This window comes from Malaclemys terrapin, chromosome 1 (assembly GCF_027887155.1).
Source record: "Malaclemys terrapin pileata isolate rMalTer1 chromosome 1, rMalTer1.hap1, whole genome shotgun sequence".
Lineage (NCBI taxonomy): Eukaryota > Metazoa > Chordata > Testudines > Emydidae > Malaclemys > Malaclemys terrapin.
Window position 1 is genome coordinate 7179998 of NC_071505.1, and position 14970 is coordinate 7194967.

At 42.6% G+C, this 14970-nt stretch overlaps 1 protein-coding gene across 3 annotated transcripts in view; it reads right to left on the bottom strand.

Moving 5' to 3' along the window:
* Positions 1-663: 663 nt before the first annotated feature.
* The window catches only part of LRGUK (leucine rich repeats and guanylate kinase domain containing), a 77195-nt gene continuing 62888 nt past the window's right edge, over positions 664-14970 (bottom strand). The window contains exons 18-21 of one of the 3 annotated variants that reach the window (XM_054015744.1): positions 9621-9752; positions 7718-7744; positions 3823-3995; positions 664-2793 (exon numbers count right to left, since the gene is read on the bottom strand). In XM_054015744.1, coding sequence (XP_053871719.1) covers positions 2642-2793; positions 3823-3995; positions 7718-7744; positions 9621-9752 — 484 coding nt within the window. In that variant the 3' untranslated portion in view covers positions 664-2641. Of the gene's footprint in view, positions 2794-3822; positions 3996-7270; positions 7308-7717; positions 7745-9620; positions 9753-14970 lie in introns of those variants that run through there. The other 2 variants (XM_054015753.1, XM_054015757.1) reach the window with 2 other exon arrangements.

Here is a 14970-nt window from a genome sequence, read left to right on the forward strand (position 1 = left end):
AACGACAAGCCCTGCACGGGAGAGATTAAAATCAAGAGCACCGATCCTACAAAGACTTAAGTGTGTGCATAACTTTACACCTGAGTAGACCCAGAGAGTCAAAAGGTGCTCATGTGCTTAAAGTTACACATGTGCATCAGTGTTTGCAGGACTGGGTCATTAGGCGTGGGCTGTGGGGCTCTAGGACCCTATGAGGTGGGAGGTTGCTCAGAGCTCAGGCTGCAGTCTGAGCCCAGAAGTCTACCCAGCAATGAAACAACCCTGCAGCCTGAGCCCAAGTTGCCCGGTTGCTGTGTAGACATATCCTAAGATACAGGAAAGTTCAGGTCACCCTGGATAGCACAGAGGAAGGAAGAACATGGAGGTGGTGGTGGTTTTTAAATGGAAGTGAACAATTTGCTGGGTGTTGGTGTGTTTAGGGGGGATCTGAATGTGGGAAAGGTTGAGACTTGGCAGACTGGGATAGGGACAGAAGTCTGTGTATAGGAAAAACACACAGACATGAGGTGTGGGAGAAGGCGATATCTCTCAGTACCTACAGTCCGTGTTTCCAGAATATGCCGCATATAGCTACTTAAACAAGGATACTACAGAACTCTGTGTTCTCAGGGTATGTTTCTCTTTTGTTAATTAGAACATTATATAATAATAGTGACTATCACGCAAGGATCTCAAAGCACTTTAATTGTTTAAGCCTAACAGCAATAGTGAGAGGTAGAGTGATATAATTATCCTCATTGGTAAAACAGTGGAAATGACATACTTAGAAGTTAAGTGACATGCCCCAGGTTACAGTGGAAATCAGCAGGAATAGCAGTAGGGGACAGATTTTCAAAGGGATTTAGGCACCTACAGATGCAGATCAACATCTAATGGGATTTTCAAATGCTTCTAAACAGATTACATACCTAACTCCTACTGAAACTGGAAGTTAGGTGCCTAATTTGTGTAGACACTTTTGAAAAATCTCTTCAGGCACCTATCTGCATCTTGAGGTGTCTAACCACCTTGGCCGTGGCACATTTACCACGGAATGCCGCAACATGCTCAGCGATCGCTTGGTTGCCAAAAGCGGTAAGATCACCAATGGCTGACATAGGCTGAACATCCAGCCAGCCCGGCTTAAAGACCTAGCTGGAGAGAGGATCCTGGTGGGCTCACGCTGTAAGGGTGCTGCTTCCTGTGGGAACTTGCCTTGAGGATGATACCTTTGCATATCTGACCCCATGAGTTTTGGCCCTGCTCATGCAAAACCTGCTGTAAAAATTGGTTCCTCAGAAGAGAGGTTTCTTCTCAGGGAGGTGGCACAGAGCTAGCTGCAGTTTGGGGACACTTTCGGCCGCTCACGAGATAGTAAGCTTCCTAAAGTTGGGTTCTTCTACAGGCTTCACTGTATTTTTATAATACACCTCTACCCCGATATAAGGCGGTCGTGGGGAGCCAAAAATCCCTACCGCGTTATAGGTGAAATACAGTTATATTGGGGTAGCGGCGGCAGGGCTCCAGCGGTGATTTAAAGGGCCCTGGGCTCCCTGCAGCAGCCGGAGCCCTGGACCCTTTAAAGCACCGTCGGAGTCCCGCAGCTACCACGCTATATGCGAACCTGTGTTATATCCGGGATGCGTTATAGCGGGGTAGCGGTGTATTTATTAAGTTCAGGATATTGGATTTATCCCTTACATGCCATGATCTGTTCTTTTTTTGTCTAATTTAGATTTTATGGGCCCCGGCCAAATTCTGATCAGTTACATTGGGGTAAATCCAGAGCAGTTCCACAAGCAAAGTTTAATCCACTCTGGTATAATAGATCATGTCTTCTCACATTTGCAAAGTGCCATGCACATGACTGGTGTTATATAAACAGCAATAGGGATTCACAGTGCAAGCTTATAAGAGCAGGTTATTTGTTCAGTAAATATAACAAAGTAAATATATATAGTCATATAAATTAATAATGAAAAAGGTTAACATCTGAGTTTTGTTTAATATTGAGACTCCATTTCTCTTATATATGGCAAAAACAGATCTCAGCATAATCAGAAAATAGTTAAAACTTTAGCAAAATCAAATTAATTAAAGATTTTTTCTGATCATTCCTTTGTGAGTTGTTTGTTTAAATATACCTGTGTATTAAAAATAACTTCTCATTTCTAAAGATATAGCTTCTATAAAAGGTTGCCTTGGAATGAAGTAGTTTCTCTTCCTCACTTAAATCTAAGTATCACATTAAATCTCTCTTAGCAAAAACTAATTCAGCAGTCTTGTACTATAAGCAACATTATCATCAGAGGCCTTCAAGCTTCCACACCTCAATTAAGTCAGTGAAATAGAAAAAATATCCCTGGAAGATCTGATCACATGGATCTCGGGGAAAATTCTGTGACATTTCCAAGTGGGGGAGCATCTGGGGAAATCATTTCTAGCTCTGGGAAAAGCAGAAAGTACTTTTTAATAAAGTTATAAATAAATAACTTTTTTTAAAGAGAAGAGTGATTCAGAATTAATCAGAGATGGATTCAGAAAGATAATATTCTTTGATAGACTTTTCTTTGTGTGGGGAGGAAATTATATCAAAACCAGTATTCAAGTTAGACTGCAGAAATGGGCATGATCAAGGCAATGCCTCAGCCGATGTCAACCCTTAAGGGTTTGTCTTTTTCCGCCCTGATGGGATTGGAGGTAGGACGGGTTTGGTGTTGGAGCCTGGTCGGTTTGCAATCTGGGGCACACGAGGAGAACCAGACTTGGATTTGCTGGCTTTTTTTTCAAGCGTGTCACTAGAGAGTTCAGCGTCTGCAAGGATTAACAAACAAATTAGTAAGCAATTTCAAGGAAGTAAAGATTGTTCTCACTGAACAACACTATATAATCCCGCCATTGGTCTTCCTCTCTGGTACCCCACTCCCTCGCAAGCACCACAGCAAGCAGACATTCTTTCAAAACTTGCACCAGCTGAGAAATCTGCGTGTGATTCAACTGGAACTTTCCCAGTGGAGAACGGATCTATACCGAGCCTGTGACCCTTAGTTCAAATGATCTTATAGGGGCCAAAGGAAAAGGAAGATGTAGTCTAGCTGGGGAACTCAGCCCAGAGAGGAGGATGGGGGCATGAGGCACCCGAACTACAACTCCCATGAAGCATCACAGCAAAATTTTTTGTGTTGTTTTTCAATAAAAAGGTGAAATTTTCAAAAAAATTTATTTAGCTGAAAACTCAATTTTCTGTTGAAAAACAGTTAACAGGAAATTTTCAACCAGCCCTAATTCATAGAAGTGGAAAGTCAACTACATGCCAACATTTATTACCACCATTTGGTGTTCTTAAGACATGTACTATTAGAAGCTGAGACAATGTAATTGCACCGTAATCTGGATATACGTATACCCCGATACTCAGACCTCAGTGGTTCAGGAACCAAATTAGCGATCAACATTAGCCAAAGAGCCACAGTCATGTGAGTTCATTGTTTCATTTACTGCAGTGCTATATATTCCTATTTAAACCCTATGAAAGGGGAAATATTTAGTTTGTTTATATATATATAATTCTCAAAGCAAAATGGCTGACCAAGTATTATTATTTTATAAACTACAATTGGTTAATAAATAGTAAAAGCATCCTGATTGGTTAATAGCTTAGATTGGTTAATAATTAAATCACACAGTGTTTTAATATCATGTGCTGCAAGGAGCCGTGGATTCCACATTAAAGAGCCACTTGCGAGCCTCAGTCTGAGTATCACTAACCTACACGATAATTACCGGGCCCTTATTACAAAGGCTGAGCAAAAAAAGTAGATTATTTTGGAAAACAATTCAGACCTTTCAAACTTTCCATTCCATTGCGGACTCCTCCAATGTCCCCACATTCTGCATTGGCCTCTTCGGAGTATCGAGCACTAGGAACTGGGCTCCGGGCAGACAAGCTTTCTGTAGAAAATGCGCCAGCCGAGGACATTATAGATAACCCACTGGTGGCACGTGATTCTCTGGAGCTGAGAGTGAGAATGGATTTATTCTTTCGTGGTAATAAAAACCATACACAGTGAGTTTGTTTAACATGACTTCAATGACACCAGTAATATTGTCAGTCAGGAGCCTGAAATAAAACATCAGACTCACCAGTTATACAGCACTTTTTCCACACATGACAACACTTCTTTGGAGGTAGTAAACAAAACTGCCAGCACCCACTTTAATTTTTAATGCATTTAACCAATCACAGACAGGGAAAGAAAAACAGAGGTTCATGCTACAGTGTGAATGAGCTGGAGAGATGGGATTCGAACTCGAAGAGTTCCTGTTTGCCAATTCTATGTTCAGCATAATAAACGGTGTCTCTTAGTGAGTGATTTTGGGATAAAATGAAGAATTTACAAAAATTACAAAGATCTATTTATAAATAGAAGATCTGGGAGGCTCATAAGGAAATTTTAACATTGTCTAGAAGACACATCCAGGTAGAATCAAAGGATGGTTTTGTGGTAAAGGCTCTAAACTGGGATTTAGAAGATCTGGTTTCAGTTTCCAGCTCTGGCACAGACTCCCAAGGTGATCTTGGGCCAGTCTCTTTCTGCCTCAATTCCCCTTCTGTAAAATGAAATGAATAATACCTCCTTTCGTCCACACTTTCTCGGTCTTGTCTATGTAGAGTGTACACTCCTCAGGGAAAGGACCATCTCCGACCATGCATATGTACAGTGCCTAGCACAATGGGCGCTGGAGAAAGCAAGCACCTCTGTAATACTACTAATAAATAACCTGGCTGTTGGGTAGCCTATACAGAAGCAGTTGGTGATCTCACTTCACCCATCAGTGGGCAGGTCTCTGGCACAAAGCCACCTCTACATTTGGCTCTACTGTGGGAAATCAACATAGAGGCCAAGGCCTGAATGGACAGCTTGCCTGCAGGTCAACATGGACACAGATTAGCATGACAATGCTAGAGCCTGGGTTGTCGCTTGTTCTGGGACTACATAGATTTCAGTCTCCAAGGGTGTGAATCCAGCATCTATAACAAACACTGAATTTGTTTAAGGAAAAAAATGCCTTGGATGCACATTTACTGCAAAGAAGTACCAGTAAATACCCATTTTAAACAAGAAATCACACAGAAACTTTTAAGAGACTGTAATAGACATTTAATAAAGTCCATCTTTACACAACAGCTGTTCTGGCCTATTGTGTGAAAGAAAACATTGATTCGTAGATTCTAAACTTGGGACCATTCTGGTTATCTAATCTGACCTCCTGCATAAGCCAGGCCAGAGCATTTAGCCCAATGATTCCTGCGTGGAGAGCAATTACCTGTTATAACACTGTGATTAGAATGTCTTTGGGGGAGAAGGGAGAATGGTTTAAGGAGCAGACAGGGTTATGAACTGGCAGAGCCTTTGAAATAAAAAAATAAGGAAATTCAAAATATGAGGGGGAAAGAATCAAAAGAATGAGATACAATAGTGGCATAAAGCCCAGAAAAAAACACCAGGAAATGATCTTCACTGAAGGCCTGATCCTGGCCCATGGACAGCAATGGAGATTCTGCCATTGACCTCAATCCGAGCAGGATTAGATCCTGAGAAGTCCTGAACATTCACATCTCTCGCTGAAGTCAATGTGACCTGGGGGTGCCCCGCTAAAGCAATGTGCTTAACCCTAACAGTGATCTCCCCATAATACCCACCAGGCGTCATTACAGGATGGCAAAGCAATTCCTGGGAGTTGTAAATCCAGGCTAAGATTAAACAGCAGCTTTGGGTTTTTCAAAAATATCAGTGCCAATGCAAATACTAGTTTCTGAAGGGTCAGTTCCCTGCTCTGCTATTCTAGAACACAGCCCTGCATCTGTCTCCTAACAGAAACTAAAAATAAATCGCATTCAGGTTGGAATTTAACCCCCCATCCATCTCTATATAGTATACACGAACATGTCATGTCTGACCGCAATGGGATACAATCCAATGCAATAACAGGCAATTCTGAGTTGTCTTTCAGTGTCCCTGAATAGCGACGGATTACGATGTGGCATTTGTGACACAAGGTATATAACTAACGACAAGAAAAACGCTTGATGTCTTTCTGTTAACTCATCCCTCACACCTGGTGAGTTGTAATAAATCGTATCAGGGGTTCTGCTAGGGTGACCAGATAGCAGTGTGAAAAATCAGAACGGAGTGGGGGGTAAGAGGTGACTATATAAGAAAAAGCCCTAAATATTGGGACTGTCCCTATCAAAACAGACATCTGGTCACCCTAGGCTCTACTGATAAGTCTGATACGGGCTGGGCACAAAGGGCCCTGATCCTTGATTGGGCCTCTAGGCATAAATGTAATAAAAATAAACAATCATATACTACAGGACTCCTGAAAAGTTCCTCAGCATGAAAAACAAATACCAGTGAATTGGGTGGGGTAAGCAGGGGTTATATGGCCCCTGCCATCACAGAATCTGAGTGCTTGTCAACTCATTGACTTTCAGTGGGAATTGGGCACCTAATTGCCATTGGTGCCTTTGAAATATCTCCCCCAGGCATTACCCCAGCCAAGCATTCTGTAAATCTGTTCTGATCATCTAGCGCATCTTCAACCCCTCACTATAGGGGCACTGGGAAAATAATGAGTGTACACAGTTAGGTAGGGATGGCCAGGCTTCTCTTCAGAATTTACTTTTCTCCTCTTTTCCTTCCACCAAGACAAATTCCCCACCCCGTGACTCTGTTAAAGTGAAAAGAACAGAAAACAAGCATACTCAAAATAGGACAAGGAAGTGGAATAATGAGATCATAGTGCATATAACCGATATATATATAAAAGAAATACATTGAGGATTAAAGCAGTGGACTGTAAGGGGGTCTCATATGTACACTCACTGTACTGTATGTATCTGTACCGGACTGCAAAACAAATTCTCAGCTCTAAGATACATAATTCCATGTTAACACATGACACTGCAGCAGATCAGTGTTTTCCATTGCATGTTGTATGGTGGTGATGGGACCCTTAACATTAATTCATTAATATTTTCTGGGCCAGACCCTCAGCTGGTGTAAATCAACCTAGCTCCATCGAAGTCAATGGAGCTGCACTGATCTACACCAGCTGAGTATCTGGCGCCACGTCTGCACTGGCTAAGGGACCAGTAACAACCAAAGTTGTTTAGGCCCCTGTGTGAAGATACGTGGAGAACCCACACAGCACATTTATGAGGGGAGAGATTAGTAACCGGCAGAGGCTATCCGAAGTCTAGGAAGCGTGGATCATGGGGCCTTCTTCTGTGGGACCATGGAGGGTTCGGCCCTGACGTTCACCTGACAAGGTAGAGAGGAGATCACAGAAGGAAAAGAAGGCCAGAGGTGTGCTGAAAGAATGCAGGTCCCTGTGCAGCCACCCACTAGACATGTGCTCTGGGCTGGCCCTTGGAACAGAACCATGGGATTCCTGTTTTCTATTCACAGACCAGCTACAGTACAGAGCATCACCGCACTAAGTGTCAGTGGCCTGCAGGCCTCCTGCTTTAAGGGATAACAGTTGGTTCGGTTTCCATAACAGCTCAAACTAGGGCAGTAACTGACGAATGTGATGAATTACGCATAGAATTTGGGATGCTCCCCAATGAGTTCTCCAACTCATTAGTTGGCCCTAATCCCAGAGGTGAGGAGACAGTGCTTTGTTTGCTACGCCCACAGGCCAGTAATTCACATTTGCACCATACGCTTACCGCACGCGACTTTTCATTCTACTGCTTCTGCCATCCCAAATGTTGGAAGCATGGAATTGAAAATAAAAGAATATTAATTCACCTCAATACGCAAACCAAAAATACCCACCACAGGTCTTAGCATTAAGTTTCTGAAGTGATGTTTTACAAAAGCACTAGAGGGAGTCTATACAAGAGCATTGCCATCCTGCCTATGAACAACTCTCATCCAAGCCTTCATTATTTTTCCTTGCAAGACGATCTGACAACATGACTGTATATTTTGCTGTAGGCCTGATGCATGCACAGAAAATGAATCCGATTAGCAGTTTGCTTTCTCTCTCCTCACAGTTGTTTTCCCACTGTGTTATTAAGAGCGTTAAATGAAAACACTGCTAAAGCCAAAACACCAAACTGTGCTAGAGTGGAAAGACACATTTATTCCCATATGTGAAGGGCTTTAACGCTTTTACAACTCATCATAGCTTCACACTCACTGGGTTACGGGTCTTGCCTCTTTACTGGTGTGGGCAGATGATGCATAATCCCTTGGCAACCTATTATGCACTGTGTCTCTCTCATGCATTCACTCTGTTCCCTTCAGCACACTCCAATATGGTACAAGTACACAGTACAATCTAATCCACAGAGACCTACCATTTCAACATTTTTACAGCGTGTTAATTAACTTCTGTAATTACAGTGGCCGGCTGGACAGCATATAGTGGAAATGTATGAGCTCTTTAAGATTTAAACAGAACGGTCAGTGTATTTCACCAGCAAGTTTATCCACAAAAAAGCAAGAACTCTGCAGCCTAAAGGACAAGGGATAAAGTGAACTGCAAAGGGATTGTGGATGTTTTGCATCTCTCACGATCAGACCAAGACACTGTTGACGTACACAAGTTTTCAAGCACTAATTAACACTACCTTTTTAGAAAGGTAAAAAAGACATACAGAAAAAAAAAGATCCCTTTCAAATACCCCTGGAAAGGGACTATGGTCTGTGTGGAACGAGAATGGGACTGGCAGTCAGGAACCAATAAATTCTAATCCTGGCTTTACCACTGACTCACTGGACAAACGAAGGCAAATTAATTCACCATGCTGTGCCTCAGTTTCCCCTTCTCTAAAAATGAAGATTAGACTTCCCTATCTCTGTCTCCTACCTGGAGTAGAAGACCGAGGTCTATCTCCCCAACCTCGCAGCAGCAAAGGATCACTCAGAGGTTTCCCAGCCAGGACAAGAGGAACTGGGAGTTCAGTGCTCGAGGTTCAAGCTGCCCCCCGCCCTCAAGCTCTTTGCCATCTTTGACTGAGAGGGTCCAGGCATAAGAAGGGGTTATAACAAAGGCACAGGGACACAGGGTGGGAGGGTTGGGTAGAGTGAGCGGGAGGGATTGCTGATGCTGAAACAATCCACACGATCAGAATTTGAGGAAACAGGGATATCACGACCAGCCCCGCCCGGCCCAATGGTATTCCAGTCACCACCAGTATCTCCTTATGTAGAGGACAGAAAAACATTGTGGTCTCCTGGATACCACTGTGCAGTAACTGTTGGTAAATTATGACTTTAAATAGTGATCACTCTAGTTTTGTTTCTCTACGTGGAGTCCCAGTCTCTTCCATTCTTCTCCCCATCCTTTACCATTTTTTCCTTCCCTTCTCCAACATGCCCCTTTAAAAACAAAGCTCGTGAAATCTTCAGTCTGCAGCTAGGTCATCCACATGAGTTACAGCACTTATGCACTATCATCCCCAGGTTCTGTTTTACATTGTAGCAACACGTGTTTAGCAAGGCGATTGATGTAACAGAGGAGACACCTGCATTAGTTGGGGAAATGGTTTTAAGTCTTGTGCGATACAGCATTATCCTTCAACCTGTCCAGCAATAATCTGTTCATCCAACAGCTAAACTCACCTGGTGTCTGGGCTAGCAGGGGGCAGACTCCGGTCTTGGGTGACATTACTTCCATTTGGGAGCATAGAGGTATACGATGGTGGCTCCAGTAATCTGTGTGGGCTGATCGCTGCGGGGGTACTTGCAAGATGCCTGAAATGACATCAAAAGAAAGTTAAGCAGGCGGTGCATACATTCATGTACGATAATACACTACTTTCAACACACTGATCTAGTGTCCTTCATCAGAGTATCTCGGAGTGCTTTATAAAGCTGGGTTAGTATTATGCCAATTTTACAGATGGGGAAAGTGAGCCACAGAAGTTAAAGCCAAAACTTCCCATAGCTCCTAGATTTTAATGGGAATTCTGACAGCACCTTTAAAATTCAGGCCACTAATGTAGATCTCTAAATGGATATAGGTGCCTAACTTTAGGTGCCCGTGTTTGAAAATTTTGGCCTAAGTGACTTGCCCAAGGTTACGTATCAAGGCACCAACTACAGCAGTAAGAGAAAGCGGGAGTCCAGACTCCCAGTCCCCATCTCTGCTTCGTAGACCACGTTGTAATAAAACTTGTGTGGTACAACAACAAACACAAACTCCTGGAACTACAATCAGTATTGCATCTATGCACTCCTGATTCCAAAGTGGTAAGCTAAGCAAATTTGTTTTAATGAAAAAAAAAATGGTTTTGATCTATTAAAAGATGCTATGCCTGTTAAGGGTGAGCTTTTCAAAAGCACTCAAGTGATTTAGGAGCACAGGTCCCATTTGAAAGTCTCGCCTACAGCATTATTTTTCTCATCATCTTGTGTCTATTATTAACAAGGCCTGGAGTTCCTTCTTCATGTCTTCTACAACAGTCACTCACGGTAACATCTAACAAAACGTAACCCATGCTAACTGCAGTATTGCCTCCATTTTATATATAGACATTAGTCACAGTGCCAAAGAGCACTGCTGAATTTCCAATGTAAGAGAAGTCCCTCTTAAAATGTTTTATTTAAAATTAAGTTACAGCTCTTAAAAGATGTCCTTTATCTATCCTGTGTACGGGTGCAGCAGCCATCTTGCTGATACACCCCAACTCAGCACTGAAGGAACCTCTTCTAAGGGTGACCAGCCAATTTAAGTGCCATGTCCCCTCATTATTTAGCTCTTCTGCTAAGATTGCCAATAATGTTGTCAATTGCAGAAGTGGTTTGTAGATCCTTGTCCCATAGGAATCACAGATACTAGAATCACAAAAGATCTTTTAGGTTGTCTAAACCAACCTTTGTCAATGCAGGACTGTTCCCTATTGTACGTTTTCTAGTGCTTTGTCCTGTTTATTTTTTTAAAATGTCTCAGTGATGGGATTGTCACCAGTTTCCTTGGGGAATCATTCCATAGCCTAACACATCTCACTGCAAACAGGATTTTTCTGCCATTGGTCTTTCATTTGCCCTTTCTTAGTTTCATCCTATTAATCCTACTTATAAATAAATCTCCCTTAAAGTGAGACCACAAGTATCTATTGCATAGGCCACCAAACGGTTGCCAGCAGGTAACGGCTTTTGGTCATTATTGGCCTGAACCAATTACATAGAGAAAAAAGGTCCTTTATCCCATTGCCGGCCCTCAGAGCCATTGATGGCTCTCAAAAGCCTTCTAAATCAATGTCATGGCATTTAAAAGAAACAGAAAACCACCCTCCTCCCACACACATATCCTAACAAATATCTCCACTCAACATGCAATGCTGAAACACGCAGCTCGACAGCAGAGGTTAGGAGAGCTCAGACAGAAATCTGAGACGAGGATACATCATGCACCACTTCCGATGAAAGGTCACAGTCTAAGGACTTGTCCGCCACAGGAAAATGGACTCTGCTCCCTGAAATGAAGGCTTTGATTCAGAATCAGTGACCCATTCTCAAAGGCTAAATCCCTACTGATAGATACACTTAAAACAACCAGCCAGACAATTGAAAGAAACGTGTTTTAAAAGGCTTCACAGGGATTTCCCCCTCCCCGCCAAATCCCTTATTTTTCACACTGACAATTGAGTTTGTGACTGTCATTAAGGTTTTGTCATCAGTTTCATTAGAAACATTCATATTCAGGGAGTTTATAATTTCTGTTGCTCTCGGCTGCTGCAGTTGAATAAGAAAGAAAAACATGTCAGCTAAGTTAAATTACACACTCTGAAGCATATGCAGTGTTGATGTAGCCATGTTGGTACCAGAATATTAGAGAGACTAGGTGGGTGTGGTACTATTTTTTATTGGAACAACTTCTGTTAGGGAGAGAGAGGAACTTTCGCGCTTCCACAGAACTTCTGAGTATATTTCAGTACTTCTGAGTACATTTCCCAGACCTGAAGAAGGGCTCTGTGTAAGCTCCAAAGCTTGTCTCTCTCTGAACAGCACAAGCAGGTCCAATAAAAGAAATTACCTCATCCACTTTGACACTCTGAAGAGGACATCCATGAACCTAGGGCCACAGTTACTGCCTCTTTCTTTCTGCCCCCAAAATGGGCACAGAATAATGTGGCAAAGCAACATTATGTTGTACCTGTATCCTGTACCCATATATATACAAATACAAATATATACTATTTGTATACTTATATACAAATGCTACAGGAATAAAGGGAAACAAGAAGACTTTTTATCAATACATTAGAAGCAAGAGGAAGACCAAAGACAGGGTAGGCCCACTGCTTAGTGAAAAGGGAGAAACAGTAACAGGAAACTTGGAAATGGCAGAGATGCTTAATGACTTCTTTGTTTCGGTCCTCACCGAGAAGTCTGAAGGAATGCCTAACATAGTGAATGCTAATGGGAAGGGGGTAGGTTTAGCAGATAAAATAAAAAAAGAACAAGTTAAAAATCACTTAGAAAAGTTAGATGCCTGCAAGTCACAGGGCCTGATGAAATGCATCCTAGAATACTCAAGGAGCTAATAGAGGAGGTATCTGAGCCTCTAGCTATTATCTTTGGAAAATCATGGGAGACGGGAGAGATTCCAGAAGACTGGAAAAGGGCAAGTATAGTGCCCATCTATAAAAAGGGAAATAAAAACAACCCAGGAAACTACAGACCAGTTAGTTTAACTTCTGTGCCAGGGAAGATAATGGAGCAAGTAATTAATCATCTGCAAACACTTGGAAGGTGGTAAGGTGATAGGGAACAGCCAGCATGGATTTGTGAAGAACAAATCATGTCAAACCAATCTGATAGCTTTCTTTGATAGGATAACGAGCCTTGTGGATAAGGGTGAAGCTGTGGATGTGGTATACCTAGACTTTAGTAAGGCATTTGATACAGTCTCGCATGACATTCTTATCGATAAACTAGGCAAATACAATTTAGATGGGGCTACTATAAGGTGGGTGCATAACTGGCTGGATAACCGTACTCAGAGAGTTGTTATTAATGGTTCCCAATCCTGCTGGAAAGGCATAACGAGTGGGGTACCGCAGGGGTCTGTTTTGGGACCGGCGCTGTTCAATATCTTCATTAACGACTTAGATATTGGCATAGAAAGTATGCTTATTAAGTTTGCGGATGATACCAAACTGGGAGGGATTGCAACTGCTTTGGAGGACAGGGTCATAATTCAAAATGATCTGGACAAATTGGAGAAATGGGCTGAGTTAAACAGGATGAAGTTTAACAAAGACAAATGCAAAGTGCTCCACTTAGGAAGGAAAAATCAGTTTCACACATACAGCATGGGAAGAGACCGTCTAGGAAGGAGTATGGCAGAAAGGGATCTAGGGGTTATAGTGGACCACAAGCTAAATATGAGTCAACAGTGTGATGCTGTTGCAAAAAAAGCAAACATGATTCTGGGATGTATTAACAGGTGTGTTGTGAGCAAGACACGAGAAGTCATTCTTCCGCTCTACTCTGCTCTGGTTAGGCCTCAGCTGGAGTATTGTGTCCAGTTCTGGGCACCGCATTTTAAAAAAGATGTGGAGAAATTGGAGTGGGTCCAGAGAAGAGCAACAAGAATGATTAAAGGTCTTGAGAACATGACCTATGAAGGAAGGCTGAAAGAATTGGGTTTGTTTAGTTTGGAAAAGAGAAGACTGAGAGGGGACATGATAGCAGTTTTCAGGTATATAAAAGGGTGTCATAAGGAGGAGGGAGAAAACTTGTTCACCTTAGCCTCTAAGGATAGAGCCAGAAGCAATGGGTTTAAACTGCAGCAAGGGAGGTCTAGGTTGGACATTAGGAAAAAGTTCCTAACTGTCAGGGTTGTTAAACACTGGAATAAATTGCCTAGGGAGGTTGTGGAATCTCCATCTCTGGAGATATTTAAGAGTAGGTTAGATAAATGTCTATCAGGGATGGTCTAGACAGTATTTGGTCCTGCCATGCGGGCAGGGGACTGGACTCGATGACCTCTCGAGGTCCCTTCCAGTCCTAGAATCTATGAATAAACCTGTGGTACTCTTTGCCAGAGGATGTTGTGAATGCCAAGACTATAACAGGGTTCAAAAAAGAACTAGATAAATTCATGGAGGATAGGTCCATCAATGGCTATTAGCCAGGATGGGCAGGGATGGTGTCCCTAGCCTCTGCTTGTCACAAGCTGGGAATGAGCGACAGAGGATGGATCACTTGATGATTACCTGTTCTGTTCATTCCCTCTGGGGCACCTGGCATTGGTCACTGTCGGAAGACCGGATACTGGGCTAGATGGACCTTTGGTCTGACCCAGTATGGCCATTCTTATGTTCTTATGATCAGACAGGAAAGCCACCAAATCTCTCACACAGCCACCTGCGTGGAATACTCATGCCCTGACCATGAGCTATCCATGCAGAAGAGAGTGTATCAGGCGTGTCATGTTAAAATGCATGGAACATACCTCCTTAGCACTAAGCCCCATCCTGGAAGGCAGCAGTGCAGAGACTGCGAAGTGTGTGAATTCTCTGAGTTGGGGTGGAGCCAGGACCGTGGCACTGTCAATTACACTTTGCAGTTCTCTTCTTGGCCATGCCTTCTCTTCTTTACTCATACGTGTACATGACAGAATCCAGGCCCTCGGGGGGCATTCAGGGGAAATCAACAAGTTATTCAATGGCTAAGGGCCTGATTTCAGTAAGACCTCACCCCAGCCTCTTATTTTGTATCTTTAATAGCAAGGGCACAATTGACACGAGCTAGATATTATTATTAGATGTCAAACTACCCGGTTGTGCCCACATACTGTATCAGGTAGTTAAACATCAAAATAACCTCAGTTGCAACTGCACATAGCTACAGGCAAAAAATAAGGAAGTCCGATTTTAAATGATCTCAATTTAAAAATATAAATTTATGTAGTTATTCCTTTGGCTGTTGCAATAAATAAAACAGAACTGATTCTTCCTTT